Raw genomic sequence first — 25,106 nt, 5'->3', positions numbered from 1 at the left:
GTTTTGAAAGGATGAATGCTCTACTGAACTCTGAGAACAAGTTCCTTAGGTCTCTTGTTTCTATACCGCAGACCAAGCAAGCCACTCCATCCGTTAAGATTTGACTTGAGTAGAGCCACCATTGTGGCAAAGGCCAAGCTACGCCCCCTAATATTCTGGCTGCGCATTAGGTCCACCCTGGAGTTGTCCTTGTACGCCACTGCCCTGGATGACGTGGTCGCACTCGACCCTTCCAGTAAGATTGGCTGGATTCGTAATGTGAAATCCTCTCTAAGTGCATTAGGTTTAGAGGACCTCTGGAACACTAAGGACCATTTACCTCCCCTTAGCAAAGAAGCACTTAAGAAATACTACTGGGATTGGGTAGCCCAGGGTTCAGTTACCAGCTCCTCGTGGGGATGCCCATCCTTGGAATTTATGAATTTTAAAATTACTGGATTTTATGAGCAATATTTTGAAAATCGCCACCATTCCCCTGGACAGGAGACTCCACATGCAATTCCTCTTTGGATCACTTCCTTTAAATTCATATACTAGCACCTGAAGGCAGACATCCACTTCCTCTCAGTATTGCCCCAGGTGCATATCTGCTAAACAGTCCATCGCCCACATGTTCTTTGTTTGTCCCAAGTACTCTTGTCCAAAACGCAAATGGCTGAAACCAATCTGTAAGCAGCTGGGTATGTCATTCCATATCAATCTATTTCACATCCATCAAAAGACCCAATGCCTTCCTTGCACAAATGATCCCCTTTACTGGACGAGAAACCTAAGCCAGATTCCCCTCGCCGAAATAGAAGAAAAGATAAGTGCATGCGACAGTTCCACAACAGAACTTACCTCACATTACAATGCAACAACGACCGCCATACTTGACAAAATAGCTCCCCTGAAACAAAAAGAAGTCAAGAACATTCCATCGTGGTTCAACAGACCTCAACTCGGAAAGAAGACAACTAAGAGCTGCAGAAAGACTCTGGCTTAACAACCCTTCGACAATCCACCTTGAACAACTCAAAACGGAACGCAGGAAATCTAAAATGCACATAAAAAATGAAAACGACGCCTTCTTCTGTGGTGCACTACACAATGCCAAAAATCGCCCCAAAGCACTCTTTAACCTCATTAGACAGAAAAACATCCACCACCCCCCTCCCCCTCACCCTTCTGCAATACCGGCCTCCAAAGACCTATGTAACAACTTTGCCAATTTCTTCAACAAAAAAATCTCCAAGATTGAGCACTCACTGGAGGACCACCTCCGCCCACCTAACGAAAGCCTGACCCCTTACAAAGAAGTCAATAACCCACCCAGGCAACCTCCCAACAACTGGAAATCATTCAAACCCATCTCTGAAACAGAAATCGTGGAAATGACTACTGGAACCAAGCCCTCGTCACACATTGAAGACCCCCTCCCTGCCCAACTGGCCAAAAATCTCAAACTCTCCCTAGCCCCGCTCTGGTCAAAGATTATAAATAGCTCCCTGGAAACAGGAATCATGCTAGAATGCCTCAAAATCGGTCAAGTCACACCATTACTGAAAAAAAAGGGCTCTGACCCAAACGATCGCAATAACTTCAGGCCCGTCTCCAATCACCCATTCTTAGCCAAAATACTAAAAAAATTAATTCTCCGTCAACTTACCCATCACATGGACAACAACAAACCTCTAGACCCTCCCCAATCGGGTTTCAGAAAAGGTTGCAGCACAGAGACAGCTATCCTGAAAGTCATTAATGACGTCTACAAATCACTCGACAGGGGCAGTTGCTGTCTACTCGTACTCCTGGACCTATCGGCGGCCTTCGACACGGTTGACCACAAACTGCTCATCAATGTTCTTTGTGAAAGGGTAGGAGCAGAAGAGGTGGTCCTACAGTGGTTCACCTCCTTTCTGCAGACCCGCACCCAAAGTGATGAATGAAAATCAGAAACTTCACGTCTGACGTACGCCCCATAAGCAGGGGCGTCCCTCAAGGATCAGTTCTCTCACCCGCACTATTCAACATCTACATGGAGCCCCTCACCACCATACTCTAAAAAGCCTCTATGCTGACGACACCCAAATCTGCCTAGAAACTTTCTCCATGGCTGACATGCAAAGACTTAATGACACTTGAACAGAAGTCCAACAATGGCTATCCCTCAACCACCTGAAACTCAACCAGGATAAAACTGAAATCCTCCTCATAGCCAACAAAGAGCAGATCCCCCGAAATCACAGAATGGCTAAAAACTATCGATGCTCTCAACTGCACTCTCATCCCAGTCGCCTCCGTGAAGTCACTGGGAATCACTCTGGACCCTAACGTAGACATGGTCAAACACATCAAGAACACCGCAAAGAGTGCTTTCTTCAACCTAAAACTGTTCAACAAAATCAAACCCTTCATCCTTAAGCAAGCCACGCAATCCCTGGTACCATCCAGATTGGATTACGGGAATGCCACCCTCACAGGCACGGCCAAATCTCACCTTGCTCCTCTCAGATCAACTCTAAATGCAGCAGCCAAAATGGCGATTGGGGTACAGAAATATGAACACATCTCCCCTGCTCTCAGAGAGCTAAACTCGCTCCCATTCTAAATGCGTGCCAACTTCAGAACGGTTTGTCTCACTCACAAAGCTGTGCACACTGGCACACCTGCCTATCTGGCCTCCAAACTCAACAAAGCTGGGCAGACAAGAAATCTTAGGAGCACAAATACTACTTCTCATCCCACCGAAAACTCACAAACAAAAAACCTTATCACGCTCCTTCTCTGGAAATGCGGCCAAAATTTGGAATGCCATCCCAGTCCATATCAGAACTAACCCTTCCTTCAAAAAATTCAAAAGCCATCTCAAAGTCCTCTTTCTCAATCGAACTCTAACGAAGTGATAGTTAATGCACAAGGCAGAATCGTGCCCATCTGAGCATCCAGTCACTGTGATAGGAATACATCTTCCTCTTGACTCGCACCTTTGTCACCCCCAACCACCCCCCCCCCCCCCCGAACAAGACTCATCACAAATTAATGCGTTTATTCTTTGTACTCAATTGTTACATGACAAATGTTGTAAAGCACTCCGATACCTCCGGGTCTGGCCAGCGCTGTATAAAACTCTTAAATAATAAATAGTATGTGCCGCCATGTCGAGGCACTTTGTATCTTAAGATCCGATCCTAGCCCGACAATTGTCTGTGCCGTTGCTAAGTTCTTGGGCCACATGTGGGCAATAAGAAGGCATCTGCCTAAAGTGTGAAACTGCCAGAGATTCCTAACTTTTTATCTACTGTGTCCATATGTTTTTTTTTTTTTTTTTTAAACATATTTTATTAATCGATTGCACAGGTGTTACAGGACCCTGAATATCAGGGTCAATAACAGATTCACATTGTAGCATAGCTCTATAGCAATCTATTTGTACATGTGTCATGCAAATAACTTGAATAAGAACAACCCCCCCCCCGAACTCCTCCCACCCCATCCCCAGCGTCGCACCACATCCATGGATTCCCCACCACAGCCCCAAAATACCACAGCCGCATCCCATTGTGGTAAGCTAAGGCCCCCGGACCTCCCGTCTTGCCCAGCACCCCCCCTTCTCGACCAGGCTTCTTACACAGCTCCATAATTAATCCTTGTCTTCCACTGGTGGCTCCAGCCACAGCCCCCGGTAATCCGCCCACCGTTTCCATATTTTATAGTGTTTGCGTGGACATCCTCGGGCAACATATATGGGTTGTTCCAGCCCCATACAAAAATCTAGGCCGCTTTGCCATGCAGTGATCGATGGAGCCCTAGGCGCCTTCCATGCCCTGGCGATATCCCGCTTTGCCAGCGTAAGGCCCAGCCGTAGCAAGTGCCGCTTATAGTGTCCATATGGTTTTAAATCATCCCAGCGTCATTGTTTTGGGTTCACTGGGCAACCTCTTATTGGATTCAAGTGTGTAAAAAGCACAGAAACCCGCCAAAATAGCGGGCCTCGTCGCCCAAGTGGTTTAGGCAAAGGCTTTTGTTGTCTTGGTTCTTACCCCACACTCGTGTTCACCTAAATCACAATGGACTTTTAGATTATGTTCCTATGGATATTTTTATTCTTTGTCTTAGCCTACTGTTTAACTTCCAATTGGTTACCAATGTACTAACGTTCATTGTACCTTACTTCATGTCATGTACTCCATTTGGTTCCCAATGTATAGGTCTGGTTTTAATAAATGTAGGTTGTATTTTGTACTTGCACGTTTATGGTCTATGACTGAAATAAAGCTGAATGATGATGATGAATCCAGTTTCCTATCTCAAACAACCACTACTCCAACCCTAATCAAGGTCTGTATAAGTTTCTGTAACAAAAATTCCAAATTCAAAAGGGGCCGCAGAGTAAAGTACCTTTAATAGAGCAAACCAGGTTTTGGGCAGGAAGAGACTGAATGATAAAACATTTGCTGGATCTCAGAGCACTGCTTTCATGTGGTCTTTCCCTATTTTTGTAAAGTGACTCGGTGAAATTCACCTCACTGGGAAACTTTACGCTTTCCTAAACCATCAAGGAGGTGATCTCTGTTGTAGCCCTGAGCTGCCTGGAGGAATTCAGAGTGAAATCATTTTTAGAAGTAACTTTACAGCACAGCTGTCTGATAGACTTCTTGTTACCAACTCTTTAAAGTATATAAATAGTGGGCTTTGACTGAACCCAGAGGATTACACCCACTCGCTTCACACCACTGGCTATCTGATATATCATTCCACCTTGCAAGAAGTGCTTCCATTTGAAAGCGTGAGGGCCTAGTTTACATCTGAAAAGTACATTTAATCATGTTTGTCACATTCAACTATCTCCCATGTGCATTTTATGCAGAATGCAATCATTTTTAATAGTTTACTACAGCATTTGCAAAGCCACAGGACAGCATTTGCAGCATTTGTTACATGTAGGTAGCATTTGTAAATGCCTGTGTGCATGCAGGAATACATTAAATTCAGACCTATTATCTTTGCAGAATCGTCTTATCCATATTATGTGGAGGAGTCCACATATTTCACCGATCTACGGCATTAATACATTCAAGCATATCACGCCCAAATCACATACCTTCAAAGTTCGTAAAGCAGCCTGCTGCGCATCTAAGTCTAGTAAACAGTGAGGACAACAAAATAAGCAGTCTGCAAGCCAATGGATCCGACCAAGTGCCGGAAAGCGGGATATTTCAGTCCCTTGAATGAGCATGGAGTGCTAGAATAGGTTGCAACGTGCATGGGGCATGCACGCAAACAGATGCTGCACAGAGCAAAACATTTGAATATCTTTGTATCAAAACCTCTTGCAATGGTAACAAGCCGAAACAATTGGATGCAAGCTCAATGGTTAGGAGCAATGCTGGAGGAAGGTGCTGGTGGCTTGCTCATGTTGGGATTAAGTTGCCTATTCCGGGTCAGTGCTCTTTGACAAGGTGTACTGTGGAATTCTTCCTATTTTCAGTGGCAGGTAGCAGGAGTTAAGAGCACTCAGTTAAAGTTACTAAAACACAGGACTTTACAGGTCTTTTTTGGTGCCACAAAGCATACAGCCAACTCTGGTTATTCTGTTTTGTCGCCTGCATACATAGTGTAGTCAGAGCTGCCCCAAACTGTAACCTGGTGGTTAAAGACACGTCAGACATAGAACTCTGAACCAGATGCAAAGAAAGTAAATAATGGCACTTTGGAAAGAGTCTTGATGTTTTAATTTATTTTCAAATCTTTTAATCATAACCTGTATGATGCAGTGTGTCTGAGCAAGTAATACTGCTACATCTGGACTTCAATTTTACATTCCATTGCCCCATATTGCAGAAGGAATGTTGGATCCTTGGACATAGACTACCACTGTAAAAGACTAAAAAATCTTGACTTGCCTGCATGGCTTTGGAAAGCAGATATGGGAGCAATGTGCTGCATTTTGGGTTTCAACCTACACGCCTACCAAATTATAATACATAAGAAGAGAAGGTGCCCAGGCCTAATGTGCATCGATAGTCAAAGATACATCCAACGCCCCTTCTCTTATAATATATATATATATATTTTATTTTTAAAAGGCTTGCACCTTAGAGAGCAGTACCTCTGCCTCTTGGACTCTTATGTGTCCATCACATTTCTCCTTGGCTTCAGGCCCAAACATAGTGTGAATACTAAAGCCAATGATTAAGGAATCCAATTGGGTGGTGAGTTCACCCTTCCACATTCAGACGATAGGGAGTACCTCTTCCTATCTGAATTTTTTTTTTTTAACCAACCAATTAAGTGCCAAGTTGTTTGGGGGGTGTATACAGCTTGCACTTCCAAATAAAACTGGGGATGAAATTCCCGGTACAATTTAAAAGCACGTTTGTTAATGGTCTAAAGCTACTCATCCCCACAAACACCTAAGCATAGACATGTAAAAGAGCACATTGACCTGCAGCTACTGACTAGATCTGCAAATGGACAAAGGGCTGCAGAAGAAAGTACCTTGCTTTACCAAGGACATCAGAAAAAGGGACAGAGCGGCCATGGCTAGGGGACGGAGGGATCCAGGCTTTAGTTTTAGAAAGAAAGAGCACTGCTGATTCCAAATCGGCTGAAATTAGTGATTAAATAAAATGGAAGCAAGAATGTTTGTCTCCATGTGACTAGTGTCTAACATAAGGACACTGGAGAAGTCCTTCAAGCACACTGCCCTGGAACTAGATGAACAGTACAGCAACTCAGTGGTCTGTTCTGTGGCAAAACTAACCAAGAACTACATCGAACTCTCAAGATGTAGCATGCACTGTAAGGTGAATGCAAGTACATCAAGACAAAATACACCACATACATAGCAGCCTTTTGAGGAATAATGAAAAATGTTTGATCATTCACAAGCATGGGATGAAGGATGAACAGCTGTAAGGAGAACAGGAACTGAAAAAGAGAAACAAACATAGAAAACAAAACTTTCAATCCAACTTACTGCACAGCTGTCAGAGTTCTGGGCAAAAACAAAAGGAGACAAAATCCATTTTACTGAAGAGATTGCTAACACATTGAACCTGTTTTGATCATTCACAATCTATAATAAGTGGAGGATGGATGCTTTTCAGCCACATTTTCATACACAAATCTCACTACGTAAGGTCTGCTCTCATTTGAAAGCAGATATGCCCCCGTCAGCCAGTGATTTTTCAGACCCTATTTTCCATTTTATGCTACCCCCTGCCAAATAACTGTTGTGGGTCTTACCTATTTATCACAGGATTCACACTCAGCATGCCAATACACAAGTCAAACAAGCAGAGGCTCATAACTCTACGACTTGCACTCCTGCATCTCTTACAGACACCTGGCACATAGCAGGGAAAAGGGTAGGATGTATGTTCCCTAACCCAGTAGGTCTTTGTCAGCATCCAAGGCCTCTCACTAGTAAGACTTTTGGCAAAAAGCAAGATGGTGGATCACTGCCAGGTAGGGACACCCATCTTCCTCTCCTCTTCATTTTACACATTTCATGTTTAACTCTGCTATGGCTAAAGGACACGGTGCTCGGTTTAAATGAATTCTCGCTTTTACTCTAAATTGCCATAAGTTTCTGTTAGCATAGCTCCTGTGATGCTGCATCAAACGCAAATATGCTAACATACTTTTAGTAGCGCATGTTTTCTGCAGACAACTCAAAATATTACAATAAATATAACATGCATTAAAGACAGAACAACAAGAGATTAGATTTATATTACCTATAATGTAATTATTAGTTTGGAAATATAAAGAAAATATTTGCCCAATATCAGCAGTTTTACAAAAGGCATCCACAATCTTGGCTGGTATTCCTATTAAGTAAATTTGCACCTTTGCACAGCCTGAACCAACATTTGTCACATTAAAAGGAATACTCAAAGGGGGCGTGGCTTGGCTAGCCAGCATGGCGGACAGGGGTTAAGCACGCTCCGTCCAGCCCATCCCGATATCCTTCATAATCCTGTTTCTCCGCTCGTATCCTGGAACTCCGTGCCGCCCTGTAGGTGATGGAAGTCGGTGGCTCGTCACTGGACAAATTTTGCCTCCGTGGGTGCTGCGGGAGGAGAGTGCGCAGGTGGCGATTTGGGGCCTGCAGCTGGCGTGGGCACTAGAGACGCCGGGGGAGTCACTTGCTATCCTCGCTGACTGAGGGTGCCGCGGCCTCGGCAGCCGGATATACGCGAGGCGGGGCTGCACATTGGTGGAGCTGGCGTGTGCCCCCAGACAGACGGGCCAAAGAGGACTTCCGTGGGGGAGACGCTGCACCTCGGCGGTCGTGTCAGACCGCGGTGACAACTGTGGTGGACAGACTGCTGCCGTTTCTTCGGGATTGGCCGGCTCGCGGCCAGGGCGGTAAAGCTGGGGGTACGCATCTGTCTCCCCCTTTTCCCCCCTACCTGCATTTCCCTTGGTCTGGTGGTTGACCAAGTGCGCTGGGGGAGCGACGGCTGGCTCCCGGCGGTGGCGATAGTTGCGGCCCGGGGACATCAGGGCCCCTCTTCCCTCCCTTCTTCCTTCCTTCCCCCCCCTACCTATAGATCTGTGGGGCATTGGCGGTTATATCGGACCAGGGGGAGGTGCAGAGAAGCGGTGCTGCGGAGACTGTTGCGTGGATGAAGGCCCAGCATATTGGGGCTGATAAGGACCTGGGCCGCTGGCAGTGGCGCGGATCACCTCCCCTCGCAATTTAGCCCTGGAGGAAGGGAGCTCGGTGGTCACTCGGACTGCATTGGGAGTCCCAGTTGGGCACCTGGGGGCGCACCTGCATCGGCGGTCGTATCGGGCCATGTGGGGGTGCTTCCGGGGGGGGGGAACCTACGCCTGGCCCTGGTGTACGGCTTGCTTCTTGGGAAGAGCGTAGAGGCTGCACTGTGCGTCCCCCTACATCCTCCTAAATCCTGCTCCCATCCGTTGGCGGAGGTGCAAAGCGGTCTGGTAGGGCCGCGGAGATATTCAATGGCACAGTGCGGGGCGGTGTGAGGGTCACCCCCGGGGCCGCTGGTCGGGCCACCACCTGAGAACAGCTGTTCGGAGGGAGACAGCCCACCGGTCAGCTGTGTAGTATTAACTACCGGGGTCAGATCGGCGCTCATGGGTTCCTTGGGGGGGGGGCCCGGTGAGGGGGTCCTGGTTAGCACGGACTAAGCTGCGTCCTTGCCACTGGGCGGCAGGGGCCTCACGGAGACCATTTGCTGGGGGAGGGGGGCACTAGGAAGGCGCCTTTGCCCCCTACTGCGAGTCTGTGGTAATCAGCTTCCGCTCGGCGGTCTGGTCGGGCCGCGGGGGTCCGTTGAGGGAGTGTTCTGGTAAAAAGATCCCCCCCCCCCCCTCCTCCTTTCCAGCTACTGCTTGGATCCCTAGCTGCCAGCTCAGGCGACGCTGGGAACAACCCGAAGGCCACTGACGCGAGACAAAGGAGGGAGTGGGTCCTCTTAACAGGGACCTATTGATAAATTTACGGGCTCAGGAGCCACGACATAACGCAGCACTTATGGCCGCGATTAGGCAGTCTAGAGACATGCTGGATGCTAAGATCGGGGCGGTCGACTGATGTAATGCTGCTGCGGCAAGATCTGCGGAACGCTGTATCTCGCATCACCGAGACCGACACCCGGATCTCCGGAGTGGAGGACGATCTCACCACACTAAAGAAAAAGGTAGCGGCCATGGAGACCAGTCAGCGGGGCCTTGCGCTGCGGGTGGAGGATGCGGAGGGGAGGGCACGACGCAACAACCTTCGCTTCGTTGGCTTTCCGGAGGGCTGCGAGGGAGGAAAACATGGAACAGTTCCTCACCCAAATGCTGGACAGTTGGCTCCCCCCGGACTCCATGTCTCGCTGCTTCGTGATCGAGTGAGCCCACCGGGCACTTATGCAAAGGCCTCCCGCAGGGGCAAGCCCAAGACCAGTCATCGCGAAGCTTTTGAATTACCACAACCGCGATGCTATCCTGAAGCAAGCGAGGCTTAAGGAACCACTGCAGTACGACAATGCTCGCATCCTTGTCTTTCCGGAGTATACAAAGTTAGTCCAGCAGCAAAGACAGTCCTTTCTGGCAGCTAAGGCCCGACTACGAGAACTTAAACTTCCATTCGCCCTGCTATATCCCGCTAGTCTGCGGGTGGTCTATCGCTCCCGCACTCATTTTTTGGACTCGCCAGAAGAAGTGTTTAAATGGACCGATGAGACAGTGAGGGTGCGGGTCCAAACGCCGCCTGGAATAGAGTCGGATTCCTCGTTGTCTGGGGTGGCTAGGCGGGGGCCCCCCTCTGAAATCCAAGAACACCAGAAGATCACGGTCCAGGCGCTGCTCCAGGTCCCACGAGGCACCATCCCAGTATGGTTCGTCCCCGGGCCGGCAGGTTCCCGTGCCTTGACCGACACACTGATGAGGGGTGGCAATGAAGTTGTTTGAACTGTTCGGAACAGAGAGACTTGCTGATGGGCCGGGTTTACCTAGTGGACCGGCACCGACAGAGTACCAGGGTTAGATGGGTTGTAAGTTGGGGATCCATTGTTTGGGACGGGGCGGGCCCTCCCGTTGGGGGGCACGGACCGTTCTCACCACGACAGATGCTTCATTTTTTTTGCACTACACCACACTGACAGGGGGTCTATGTATTCCTATCGGGCTCATCTCCACGCCCATGCAATGACAGACACAGTATCACATGGCAGACCGTCATTTGGGGGGAGAGTGAGACCTTGGGTTCGATTTGCTTTCTTAGCTGGAACGTGCGGGGCGCCCTTGATGAGATTTAACGTGGGGCCTTACTTCAACAGGCCAAACGTGCGGGGGTGGACGTCCTTATGCTGCAGGAGACACCTTTTGGGGAACAAAGCTCTTTGCTTTCAGAGGTATGGGTACCACCAGGTGTTTCACTCCGGTTTTGCGAGGGGATCGGGAGGAGTGGCTATTCTAATTCATTGAAGTGTTCCATTTGTACAGGTAAAGCAATGGACCGACACTCGGGGGAGATATTTATTCCTGCAGGGAAAGATTGGGGAGGAATCCCTAGTGCTAGGTAGCGTATATGCCACTCCTCCATTACAATGGAATTTAGTGGAGCGTATTATGACCATTTGGATGGACGTGCCAGATGGGGTGTCTGTAGTGGGGGGGGAGGGGGGGAGAGGGGGGGGGGGGGGGGGGGGGAGTGGTGACTGGAATGATGTGATGGACATGGCAGCATATCGATGGAGGGAGGGGGGGGCACGGGGGTGGCGGCACCACGAAACTTCAATCTCTAGCGACAGGCTTGGACTAGATAGATGCATGGCGACATCCCCATCAACATGATCAAGAGTTCACGTATCTATCGTCGGCGCATGATTCCTATTCCAGACTAGATTATTTTTTTGTCCCAAGAGTGCATGTGGGCAGGGTGGAGGCAGCGGAGATTCTACCAAGAGGATTATCGGATCACTCCCCAATAGCCCTTACAATGCGGCTGGGGCGGGGGAGGCTGCCGTTCAGGTGGCACTTGTCGGTGTGGCAGTTGCAAGACGCAGATTACAGGGAGCACATGGGCATCACCATAGAGGACTATCTGAGTGTGAATGTTGGGTCGGTCGCAGGGGTCGGTGTGGGATGCAATGAAGCCATTCTTGAGGGGAAGGGACATATCTTGGTGTGCAGCGGCATGTAGAAAACGTGGCGAGGCGCTTCTCCGGGCAGGGGCGGACATTGGCGATCGAGCGTCCGGGTCGGGCAACCAGGGGCAGGCAGGCTAGTCGACAATTGCTGTTTGCACAGCAAAATTACGCTGCGCTCCTGCTAGATGAGGCCCAGCAGGCCTGGCTGGCAACACGAAGTAGGGTATGCCAATGGGGAGACAAGTCTGGTAGGATGCTCCATAGGCTTTGTCAAAGGATATACCATTCACAGACACTTCCGGGCGTATTGGACAAGGCTGGTGAGCCACTCAAAGAGCCGAGGGGTCTGGCCGACAGCTTTGCCGCATATTATGCAGACTTGTACGCCCCTAAAGAATGCCTAACTCCTGAAGTGATTGATCGGTTCCTGGCCGACCTCCCGCCCAGAGTCTTGACAGATGCAGCGAGGGAGGAATTGGAGCTCCCGCTGACAGGTGAGGAGCTGGGAACTGCACTGGGGGAACTCAACTCCAGGAAGGCTCCGGGTCCTAATGGATTTCTGAACCAATTTTTTTAACGTCACTTCTTGCAGTTGGGCTCTCACTATCATGCGGTGGTAGAGGCGGTGCAGGAACGCAGCTCTCTCCCCCCGGACTGGAGACATGCGGAAGTGGTGGTGTTTCATAAACCCGGTAGGCCACCGGATCAACACGCATCATATATGCCCATCTCTTTGTTGAATGTTTAGGCCAAAATATTGGCGAAGGCCCTACCGAATCGCCTATTGCCTCACATAGCGACACTAGTCCACCTGGATCAGGCGGGTTGCATGCCTCAGCGGGCGACTAGGCACAATATTAGGCGGGCTCATGTTGCGGTAGCGGCCGCCCAACGACTGGGCGTTCCGGTGACGCTGCTGCTAGCGGACATGGATAGGGCGTTTGATTCCCTCAGCTGGATATATCTGTTTGCACTGTTGCGTCCGTTGAATCTCGGACCGCGGTTCTGGTCTTATTTGACCCGGTTATATACCGACCACACAGCCTCTGTGAGGGTAGCGGGAGCGAGTTCCTCCGTATTTGCTATGGGTCGGGGAACGAGACAGGGATGCCCTCTGTCTCTGTATCTATTTGCACTCGCGATGAAGCCACTGGCAGCATGGGTGCGTATGGACGCGTAGCTTCACGGTTTTAAATGGGCCCAGGGGTTGTCGGATAGGATCGCCCTATACGCGGATTACGTCCTCTTTCTCATGGAGGTGGATAGAACAGGACCTTGGCTCCTGCGCATTATGCAGATATTTGGGGAAACCTCTGGTTTATATATGAATCCCCACAAATCTACGCTGTGGTTAATTGGGGGCTGGTGTGACCTGAGTGGCTGGGCATCGTCGATTCAGTTGGCGATGGAGAGACTGAAATACTTGGGTGTATTTATAACACATCTACCCACAGTTGCATGGGAGCGTAATTTAGTTCCGGTTTGGGAGCGAGTTCGCGATGACATTAAGACCTGGTCCTGTATGCCATTGACCATCTATGGCAGATCAGCCATATTTAAGATGGTGGCTCTCCCTCGTCTCCTATATCAGTTGCAGAATCACCCATATCCGATCCCCCTGTTGGTTCCAGCAGGTAAAGGCGGCTCTTGGGCAATTCTTATGGGAGGGGGGCAAAGTGCGTGTGGCCCTGCGGACGGGTTTTCTTTCAACATATAGTGGAGGGCTTGCGTCGCCAGATATCCTGTCCTATTATCAAGCTTCTCACCTACTCGTATTGAACGAATGGTGGTACGGCAATCGTGAGGATCCGGCATATGCGGTGGAGAGGCGCCTCATGGGGGACCATTCTCTACATGAGGTATTGTACTCTGCACCACTGCGGGGGCCATTGCCTCCGGCAACAAAGGTGGTGTTCCGGGTCTGGAGGCAGGCACTGCGCAGAATGGGGTGGTGGAATAAACTGACGCAGTAGAACCCCCTTTGGGAGAATGGGCACTTGCCGCAATTAGCCGCCCTGCAAGGTTTCAGAGGGTGGGATCTCAGAGATCTCTGTCTTGGGGGATGTTATGAAAGGTTCGACATTGAAATCGTTCCGGGATCTTCAGATGGAGTTCCACATGTCGCAGTCCCAATTCTTGAAATACCTTCAGTTTCGACACACCCTATCGCCCAGCCTGGTGGGGTTAGAATCAGTGCCTGAGTTTAGCCCCTTGGAGGCAAAGGTCTTTATGGGGATATACAAGACCACAAGATATCTAGGATATATCGAACACTGGTTATACACTGCTCCTCCACACTGCAGAAACTCAGAGGATTGGGAGGGTGACCTGGGAGCCTTGGAGGAGGAGGACTGGGTGGAGGCCCTAGCTGCTCCGCGTGGGGCGACTATTGCGGTGCGTCTACGCCTGTTCCAGTTTAAATACTTAGGGTCTATTACACGCGAACGCGGTTGTGGAGTGCGGGGCTGGTTGCATCCTCACAGTGTCTCAGATGCCACAGGGAGGAGGGTACGCTGATGCATACAGTTTGGCAGTGTGTCTCTGGATCAGTTTTGGAGGGGAGTTTTCACATGCCTGTCAGATGTTTTGGGCTGGGATCTTCCCCGCTCACCGAAACTGGCACTATTACATGTCCTGGAGGGGATAGAAGGCAATATCTATAAACGCCACTTGTTATTGTTAGGTCTCACGTTGGCAAAGAGGGATATAGCGAGGGCATGGAAAGCCCCGAGGCCCCCTGCAGTGACCGCATGGAAGAACGGTCTGGACTTTTGTATGGGCCTTGAGAAACCGATCTTCCTAGCTAGAGGATGCCCCCTAAAACATTTCAAAATATGGAAACGGTGGGCAGACTACCGGGGATTGCTCCTAGACCCGGTTTCTGTAGAATGCGATTAGTGATTATAAAATCGGGGCTGCTTGGTCAGAACTCTGCGAGTGGGGTGGGACCCAGGTGGGTAATTTGACTTTCAATATCTATGCGGATCCGGTTGGGGTGGATGGGTAGTGCACTTGGGGGGAGGGGGCGTTAGATTTATGTTGTATTACCTTTAAGGTCTTATTGGGCATAGTGGAGGAAAAATGTCAAAGTCAACTGTATATGTCATTATTGTGCAGATGTCGCTGGGTTACAGGGCTCTGCTGTATATGTGCCGCTTGACCAATAAAATTTGTTTAAAAAAAAAAAAAAGGAAGACACAAAGGGTAGCATGGAGAGGAAGATCAGCTAGGTATCCCATGTGAATAGAGGCTTGCAAGAAACGTCAGTCTTTTATGTTGAGAAAATGCACAAAAAAGGTAGGATTCAATAAGAGGACAACTCTAAAGCCAGGCCCAACAGTGAGGCAAAAGCACATGTGGACTGGGGTACAGAATTTTTCTGATTGTAGTAGGCTGGAGGAGGGTGGGGGGAGGTAGGCGAGAAGAGTAGGCAGTGTGCATTTATAGGAACAAAGTTACCGAGAGTGGTTGCATAGTTATTTGAAAACAGAAACTGGATCATACTGAACCAAAATCTAGATGCGAAAGCTTAGGTATTAGCCCTGTTAACCAATAGGTCATCCTTGATTACCATGTTCACCCTTTAAGATGCTCTGTTTAGCCCTCTCCAAAGAGACTCGAACTGCCTCGAACAGAATATAGGACAGTATACCTGGCTACTGCTTCAATGATTTCCTGATAGAGCATTAGAGGTCTATAGCTCTTCACTTGAACTTCTGCTGTCCAGCACGGTTTCCAAGACTAGTAGCATTAACCTCAACGCTTAAGCTACACAGGGCTCATGATCCCATGAAGCTACAGTAGGTCCATGATACTACTGCAGAACCCTGCTTGCTCCTGAGGGACTTCCCTCCTATTGCCTGGGATGCATAATTTCCTGGAGCAGAAGAAACGGTTAGTCACAATTGTAGATTTCTCCTGCTTGCCCCATGTAACCTTTCTTTTGTGACTATGGTGTAGATGACCCTGTGGACAGATCATACGGTTGCTGCTGCAGAGATCTCGAGGTCCAGAAACAGATTGGCATTATGAACTTAAATTAGAGTGGTTTAAAGTCACTTGCAATTTAAAACTGCGTGGATCTAAAGATTCAATCCCAGAGGTTAGAAAAATTTTATCATGATATACTTCCTATCAATTAACATTTTCTTCCACAGCGGAGTAGTGCTCCTGCAAGTGAACAGAACTTACAATATTCTTTTTTAACTACTCTATTATACAGATACGTTTCCTCTTAGGCGTGACAGGTGGTTACGGATTACTTTCAAAGCTAAAAAAACAAATGCACTGCTTCTCCACAATGGTAGTTGTGGTAAGGGAATTCTGATTTTGTCATTTAAAGCAGAATATATCAATTATACCCATTTGCGTTTGCTAAACTTTGTAATCATTACATCAGATGTACCTAATTATTGTGGCCCTTTACTTTTAAATTGTCCTTTCAACTAGTTTGTACCTTTTAAATAATTTTTATAAACTGTATTTTTGTTAGCGACTGCACATATATCACATGTATTGTTCAGGAGAACATTACTGGTAAGGGTGAGCCAGTGATTTCTCACAGAACTGGTTTACCTTTTGGCGATCAACAGTTTTTACCTTGTTAAGTTCAGCCACAGCTCAATTGACTATGGCGTCTTTCCAAACTCGCCTCCCCTACCAATAGCTACCAATCTGAACACACCTACATACAATGATAGTTTCCTTTTTTTAAAGTGCAGAATTTGCCAAATATATAGGCTCTTAGCAGGGTTGTGGAATTGATCTAGTTTTTGGCGGAGTTTGTGCAGGACATTCAAAAAAGAGATAGCAGGGTCCAAACAATCATTTCTTTTAAATTAATTTATAGAACTTGAAATTATTTCACCTAGTGAAAGACACAACTTCCTCATAGTCAATTTTCATCCAGCACCCAACAATTTCAAGACTTTTACCTCAAAGATGAAAGAATGTACAGTATCATTTCATGAAGCCATAAATGCCATCGTCTAAAGTTTATTCAGTTTAAAGATCCTGGAGTCCGGAAAAAGTCACAGTGCATACATGTTACACATTATTGTGGATAAAGATCCTGGAGTCCGGAAAAAGTCACAGTGCATACATGTTACACATTATTGTGGATTAAAAAGCATGAACAGATATGCAATCTATGTGGAAGTGTGTATACAATGAATATACATGCAACTAGATGCTCAAAGTGGAGCCTCAAAGTAGTGCCTAAAGGAAAGTTTTTTTTAATCCAACAAAAAAAAAAAATCAGTAGCTGTAAAAAAAGAAAATTTAAAAAACTTAAACCTGCTCAACTCATGCTACTTCTGACAAGGACAGGCAACATAGCCTTGACGGAAACATTTCTGGGCATAAATTGCAATCTGCTTAGATTTTAACCTTTGTTTTTAAAGGAAAAAAGGTATTAGTCAAAATGAGTGGTATGACACGTAAACCACCAATGGGAAAACTTACACGTACCATTAACCTACCAGAAAAAACGTATGTGCCCCCTCTTCCACCACCCTTTTGAAATTACATTACCAGTGCTTCACTCCCAAGACTTGGGAAACTACATTTGTTTATAGGGCACCCCAGTTCCTAACTCTAGAACCAACATCTCCAAACACTAGAAAAAAATCGGTAGGGGAAATGGAGAAATTGAACACCTAGGAGCCATTTGGTGCTAGAGGCTACAAGGATAAAAGATGCTAAAAGGACTTTAAACATGCTAGACGAGATCCATTGCACTTAATGAGTTAATGATGCTACAAACTAACACAATCACAAATGTAATGCAATCCAATAACCTATGTATTTCGGAAAATATTTTTGTTGGTAAATATAAAAACAACAAAAAACACAAATATTAGACTTTAATGCGGATTGCTGCCTATACCAAAACTCGTCAACTACCAAAAGCATACTGAACTCTCCAAAAACAGATATTCGATGTTATTGCAGTCTATTGCTCCACCATAGCGCTGGTTCAGAGACATAACTTACCCTCAACTCAACAAATTTATCCAGCAGTCTTTTGTCATTGAATTCACATAGGAGCCCCGAAGAGGTGATGGAAAAAGTGCTTTCAGACTTCTTGCCCCTTCCACATGCAACATCAGTAAAAAAATTGTTTCGCAACTCCCCCAACAAGCCTGAACGTCCAAGCAGGGGAACTGTTGCATTCAACTGAAAGAAGAAATCACAGAGAAAAAGAAAGGTCAGGAGTAGCAAAGGTCTCTGAACTGGTATTGGAGTGTGCAGATAATGCTGTAGATATGCATATTTTTTAGCCACCTCCTGTTAGAACTATTCTATAAACTGTTTCTCACTTGGACCCATACAGCCAAGCATTTACCACAGGATCCGATGACAAGTCAAGTCAGAGAATCTTATATAGCACTCATATCACCCCTAGGTCTCATGGCGCTTGCAGAGACTCCAGAGCTTGGGGGACGAATACGATTAGCGTTAATTCTGGTTAAACAGCCATGTTTACATATATTGATGGCAACACTAGATTGGATTCATAGCACATCAAAATTTCATTAGACAATGTTTTATACAAGTCTTTAGATACCTACAGGGCATCCAGTGACTGAATTCACAACTGCTCGTCTACGTGTGGACCACTACTTATACCCTTCCTAAACATCAATCTAGTCGGGAACAATACAGCACATGCATGATTCCATAACAAGAACATTCAGACAGCTATGGCATGGGATGTACCTAACAAATACATGAAAGAGGAAACTGGTGCAGACAATTTTCAGGGGGGCACTTGGGGAGAAGAAAACAAGTTACTTACCTGTAACTTTGGTTCCCCAGTATTGGTAACTTTCATAGATTCTCATGCTTTGTATCATTCCCCGTCGTCGGAATGGGAGCCTCGGTAAATAAAAAATATATCATAACCATAGAAACAAAAGAGAAAATAGGCCTAGGCCTCATCTCATTTTGTAGTATATCACCCTCTTTGTGTAAAAGAGCCCAAACTTTTGCCAGGACCAATCAGCACAGCCTCACCCTTTGGAACCTTCCTGAGAGAGCTCAGAGCCTCAGATTTTCGTAGCAGTTGTGCAAACAGCCACTACCTCAGTAAACCGGCAGAGCTTTCCCCGGGGAGGTGGGTGGGCGCATGAGAATCTATGAAAGTTACCAATACTGGGGAACCAAAGTTACAGGTAAGTAACTTGTTTTCTTACCCCAGTATTGGAACTTTCATAGATTCTCATGCTTTGTATCAGAATAGTTAGCAGTAAATCACAAAAGCACATTTTGGTAGACACTTGGCCTTACATAACCATCTCAGTTTACAGTAACAACCAGTACATGGTAATCAAGAAAAACAATCATTACTGAACCAAATGTGCTTACAAGGATGGAGGGATTGTAGGGAAAGCTCACCTCTCAATGAAAAAGATTCCTGAGGACTGCTTGACCAACAGCCGCGTCATCTCGTCCCACCGACTCCAGGCAGTAGTGTTTCGTGAAGGTGGGTACACTGCTCCATGTTGCTGCCCTGCAAATGTCTTTGATACCAACTCCAGCAAAAAGAGCCACTGAAGATGCCATCGCTCGTGTAGAGTGAGCACGGGCCCTTCTGTCCAAAGGTTTGCCCGCAGCCTGATGACAGAATTGAATTGCACTGGAGATCCAGCGGGAAATGCCACTCTTAGCGAGAGGCAACCCCTTCCGTGGTGCACTGTAGGAAATAATTAACTGTGTAGACCTCCTGAAAGATAGTGTGCGTGTAGGAAGGTGGATATCTGACTATGGTTACCCCCAACTTTTTGCCTAGTGTCTAGCTGGTTTTTCGACTTAGTTGGCCTGAGATCCTGCCATTCAGGGTCTCAGGCTGTCTGCTCTCTCTTTAAAATGGACTCCATGTACCCTAGGTACATAACCAATTGGTAAGGATCACCTTATTGGACCCTGTACAGTGTACCCTAGGTACCCAGGGCATAGGTGTACCCTAGGCCTCCCAGGGGCTGCAGCATGTATTATGCCACCCCTGGTCTGGCCTTCCAATCAGACACAACTGGCTGATCACTCAGCTGGGGCAAGGTCGTGTAATCACCCCTTGCTTAGATATAGTATATCTATATCTACCTTATATATAGACACATGTGTACCTATCAGTCACTCCTATGGCAGGCCTTAACAATCCTGGAGGCAGAGTGCTTGGTAACATGTGAGATGGTGCTCTAGCATGAGCTGAGCCTGTCTGCAGCTTTCGAAACCATGTCCTTATGGCTGTTCTATGATATAGCCTACCATATACTCTTAAAGTGCCTTATAATCTTAAACGGTTATGGTAACTATGGTTTGGCTTTATCAAAACATGTCGTGTAAGGTGTCTAACACTTTGGAATAATACCCCCATACCATTTCTGGTGATGAGGATATTATTCCCCCCTTCTAGAGGGAGAGACATGTTAAAATCCTACTTTGCTGTTTAACTCTAACCAAAGCCTCAGCATCACAAAATGGATGCTGCTGCCACAGACACAAGTCTGACCTCCTGCTGCTGGGAGTGATCCCAGCCAGGGAGGCCTGGACAATAGGTTTCCTGCTTGGGGAGGTGCTAGCACCTCCCCAGACAGCCTTTAGTGTATTGGGGCAGGGTGGGCTGAAAGGAATGAGACATGCCTGGGGCACACAAGGTGTTCCTTGCATAGTCCAGTTCAAACCGGCGCTGGGGCACTCCAGCCCCAGCTCTGGCGCGAAACTGGACAAAGGGAAGTGGGTGTAACCACCCCCTCCCAGGTCCCACCCATAAGGCGTGACCTAGCAGGTATCCCAGCCCCCCAGATTAGTATAAGAGTGGGAGTTGGGCCTCAAGACTTTAGATTATCCTGAACCTGCAAAACTGAACAGAAACTCTGGACCTTCGACATTCGACGAAAGAAGAAGACTGAAGAATCTCCCTTGTAGCCAAGGAGTGGCTACCCTGTGCAAACAGGCACCATCAAGAGACTACCCTTTGCTTTGCGACCGTTCTACGAGGAACCGACTGCAGAGCCCGACCAGAGCCTTGATTTCCAGACTTCTCCGACCCTCATCCACATCTGCAGCAGAGCTGAGATCCGTGGAGGCGACGAGCGACGTGGGACCGGCTACCTGGGAAAAGTGGCTAGTAACTTACAGCGCAGCTTCTGAGGTACCCTCGAAGTTGTGCACCGGGGATTGAGAAGCCCCAACCCCAAGCACCATCTGCACCGAAGACCAGCCCCCCACACTCCACGAGTTCTGCGTGGGGCCCTTCAGCATTTTCCTGCTTGCCGCGTCTGTCCGGTTGCTTGCCCGCTGGCTAGTGGCCTCTGTGACGACGCTCCCTGAAATCTTCTGCGCTGGTTTGGCTCCTCCAGACTGGCTCCCGCTTCTCTGCAAAGAAGAAGCACCCCAGACCCTCCTGGTCTGCACCAGAAGCAAGTCCCTTCGACGCCGCCGACAGCAAGAGCCTTCGTGGGACAGCTCGCCTCCTGGTCCTGGTCGTCCTCGACGCTTCCTGGTCCTCCTGGCTGCAGCGACAAGCTTCACCTTCACCTGCAACTCTTCACGACATCGCCTGGTTCCTTCCTGGTTCCACGTGGTCACTGGCTAGTGACCTTGACTCTGTCCCCTCTGCTTGCAGGTTTCTTCTCTTCTTGATCCCAGGCTTGGGATCCACCGGACACTCTCTCCTGACTGCCTGTCAGCATCTTTCTTCAGGCATCCATAGGAGTCGACGACGAAAACGACGCATCTTCACCCCTATGCACCCGCAGCCTGTGGGCTAGGTAACTTGGGTACTCCGGTGCTCATCAGGATAGTGACTATCCTAGTGTCTAGTTTTCAAGTCTCAACTTCCTAGCTACTCCGGAAGTGTCCTAAATCTATCTATTTCTAAACTGTAACATTACTATTGACTTTTACGCATTACGCGTGAGTGTTTCCACTCTGCACACGAATCCCGTGGGCCTCCCACTTCCTAACTAACGCTAGTGTAGTGTAGCCCCAGCGATTCCCTAGGCCTAGGCCTATTCTATTTCCGTGACAGTGGTTCTTATACCACTTCTTTAGTATATGGTTTGCGTGGCCCCTAGGGCCTAACTGTATTACTTACCTGTGTGACTTACTGTATGCATTAATAAGACTGTGTTGTACTTACCTCTAAACTCATAAAGAGTGCTGAGGGTTTGCTTAGAATAAATACACTTTATTTTATATATATATCTGTTGTGGTGTCCTTTCATTTGGTATTCAAGGGATTATATATGGTATCACAGCTGGCTTCACATGCCATTCAGAGTTTAGCCTAAGACTGCTCTTGTCCATGCTACCACTAGGATAGCTGGTCTATAAGGTTGACTTTACAACCAATCACCATAAGGGTATTTGGACTGATATAAGGTGTACACTATAACTAGTGACATCATACATCAGGCCAACTTCTCACATTGGTGAGCAGCGGTTGGGATCTGAGCTTGCTGTTGTAATACCATTGTAATCTTGAGATACTAAATTGAAAGATCACACAGATATTGTCTAGGTACATATAACATAGATTATTATACTTAAGTCCTACTGGACTTTGTAGTTGTAGGTTGAAGGGAATAACACACCCTGACTACAACTACTAGAAAGGTTTAGTAGATACAACTAGTGTAGGTAGGTGCACACACCACACCCTCACTAGATCATGTCTCTGAGAGTAGATCAAGTAGATGCTCTCTCAGGAGGATCAGGTCTGCAAAAGATCCCCTCTAGATATGATACCTTAACATTCCAGGAGATGAGACAGTTGTGTACCTCCAGAGGAATAAAACAGGGTGCAAACCCTACCCTCCTTCAGTTAAGACAACTCCTAGAGGAGTATGACATTCTTAAGGCATCTCAGGCAGGTGCCCTAGGCACAGAGGAGGGTCTACCCACCACAGAGGAGTCAGAGGAGACTTCAGATGGAGAGGTAGACAGCCAGGGCCAAGTAGGAAGACTTAGCCAGGCTAACCTAAGTTTACATGGGAGTTTGCATGGGGTCCCCCCATACAGACCCCCAAGTAGGCATTCACAGAGAAGCAGGAGGGACAGATCCCCTTCAAGGGAATCCATCCACTCCCATGTCTCTAGCATCTCTAATGCTTCCTCTCACAGGGGAATGACTTCACCTGAGAGAAAGGAGCATAAAGCCAGAATGAGGGAAGCTAATCTGAGGATCCAGAGGGAAGAAATTGCCCTTGCCAAGGAGAAGCTTGCTCTGGCTAGAGAGCAAAAATTGTGTGGGTCAGAACCCACTGGTGGCAGCAACATCCCTAGAGATAGGGATAGGTCTTATGACCATAGAAACCTAAGCAAGATAGTCCCCCCATATCAGAATGGGGATGACATCCACAAATGGATGACTGCTTTGGAGAGGGCCTGCAAAGTACAGCAGGTACCCCAAAGTCAGTGGGCAGCTATCTTGTGGCTCTCCTTTTCTGACAAAGGTAGAGACAAGCTCCTCACAGTCAGTGATGAGGATGCAAACAATTACAAAGTCCTGAAGAGTGCTCTGATAGATGGGTTTGGCTTAACCACTGAGCAATATAGGTTGTTGTTCAGAGACACCCAGAAGACACAGACACAGGACTGGTCTGATTTTGTGGATTGTGCCACTAAGGCTTTGGAAGGTTGGTTAAATGGCAGCAAGGTGCAGGACTATACAGGATTGTACAACTTGATTATGAGGGAGCAGATCCTTAGTAATTGTCAGAACCAGCTTCTCCATCAACACCTGGTAGACTCAGATTTGACCTCTCCCCAAGAATTGGGAAAGAGGGCAGATAAATGGGTCAGGACCAGGATTAGGCCTAAAAATCAGGGTGGTGACCAAAAGAAAGATACCACCAAGCCTCAAGAAAAGGGCGGGGATAAAACAAAAGAGAAATCTTCCTCAGGGCCCCAAAACTCCACACAGGGTGGTGGGTCCCAAGCTCCCTCCTCTACCACAGTTAAAAAGCCTTACTGCCATGTGTGTAAAACTCCTGGGCATTGGAAAACTGACAGCAGTTGTCCACAGGCTAAAAACAAAACTGTTCCTCCAACTACTCCTGTCACACCACCTATTACTGTCAGCAGTAATCCCCCAGGTGGTGGGAGTGCCCCCAAAAATTTGGTTGGGTTTTCTTGGGGAACACAGGGGGATCCTGGCTTAGCCAATTCCCCTACAGCAGCTACTCTTGTCTGTGATGGTGGCATGGGGTTTGCCAACTTCACTGCCTGTCCCAACACTTTGGGTAGGTACAGACAGGAACCCTACATCAATGGTAGAAAAGCTGAGGCCTACAGAGACACTGGAGCTAGCATCACTATGGTGGCCCATAGGCTAGTTCCCTCTGAGCAGCTTTTGCCTGGTTTCTCATACCAGGTAACTAACATTGATGGCAAACAGAACAGTCATCCCATGGCAGAGGTATGTCTCAGCTGGGGAGGTGTCACTGGCCCTAAAAGGGTGGCAGTGTCTCCAACCTTGCCTGTGGACTGCTTACTGGGGAATGACTTAGAACTCTCAGCTTGGGCTGGAGTTGAACAAGACACCCATTCCAAAATGGTAGGCCTTTCCCAAAAGGGTAGTGGGGTTGTGCCAGTCACAACCCCTGTCCAAGCAGATTTCCTCCCTGAAAAGGTTGGAAGGGCAGTGGTAGCCACAGCCCAGGCACAGACAGACTTCCCTGTAGAAATTGGCAGAGCTGTGACAGTCACAGCTCAAACACAAACTGAGTGCCTTCCTGAAAAGGTTGGCAAGGCTGTAATGGTCTCAGCCCATACTCAGACTGATATAGGTGTAGTGAAGCCTGAAACTATGGATCACTCCACACAAACAGAGAGTAGTGGGGAGGAAGAAAAGTCTCCCTCTCCCCAGACATTAGGAAAGGGTCAGCCTCCTCAGGGATCTGACCTCACCTCTTGTGAAGGAACTGCCCCAGAGGTAGCCAGGCCTGGCCTGGCAGAGCCTCTGATGTCAGTGGCCCCTTCCAAGGTGGGACCCAGTCTGGTGCAGGTAGCCTGCCTCTCTCTATCCTGCCTCAGTCAGCCCAGGGCTGCAGAGGTCAGGGAGGCCAGTGGACCCCAAGAGGGCCCCTGTCCACAAGAACCCCCCCATCAAAAGAATGAGGATTGCCTGGCTAGTAGCCCTAGTCAGGTGATGGGTAAAAACATTCCTGAGGGATCCCCTTCACAGGTAGTTAGGGACCTCCCCCAGAGGGATTCTGTTGGGCACAGGCAAACCTGGGACCTTAGGGCCCCAAACCTGACCTGTCCCTCCAGTAAGCCCACAAAAGGGACCCAGCCTCCAGCTTTAGGTAGCCAGAGGCTGACCCTGAGAGCACAGTGCAACTCAGTGAAAGAAAGAAAGGCATCCATGGTGGAGGATGATTGGAGGAAGCTGAGGCCTCACTTTGGGGACACTCACTTCAGTACTCCATCTCAACACCAGCCTTTTACTTTGCAAAGACACACCAAAGGTAGAGATTCCCTATGGTGGAGACCCTATGA

The 25,106-nt window shown here is 47.9% G+C and overlaps 1 protein-coding gene across 3 annotated transcripts in view; it reads right to left on the bottom strand.

Annotated features, from left to right (window-relative positions):
- Nucleotides 1–25,106, bottom strand: part of MAPKBP1 (mitogen-activated protein kinase binding protein 1) — a 953,926-nt gene that overhangs the window by 405,673 nt on the left and 523,147 nt on the right. For all 3 annotated transcript variants that reach the window (XM_085627077.1, XM_085627078.1, XM_085627079.1), the window contains exon 8: nucleotides 17,595–17,777. In XM_085627077.1, the coding sequence (XP_085483203.1) occupies nucleotides 17,595–17,777 (183 nt within the window). The remainder of the gene's footprint in view (nucleotides 1–17,594; nucleotides 17,778–25,106) is intronic.

Source organism: Triturus cristatus, chromosome 9 (assembly GCF_964204655.1).
Source record: "Triturus cristatus chromosome 9, aTriCri1.1, whole genome shotgun sequence".
NCBI lineage: Eukaryota > Metazoa > Chordata > Amphibia > Caudata > Salamandridae > Triturus > Triturus cristatus.
Note: the sequence above shows the minus strand (reverse complement) of the source record. Positions and strands in the feature narration are given on the sequence as shown.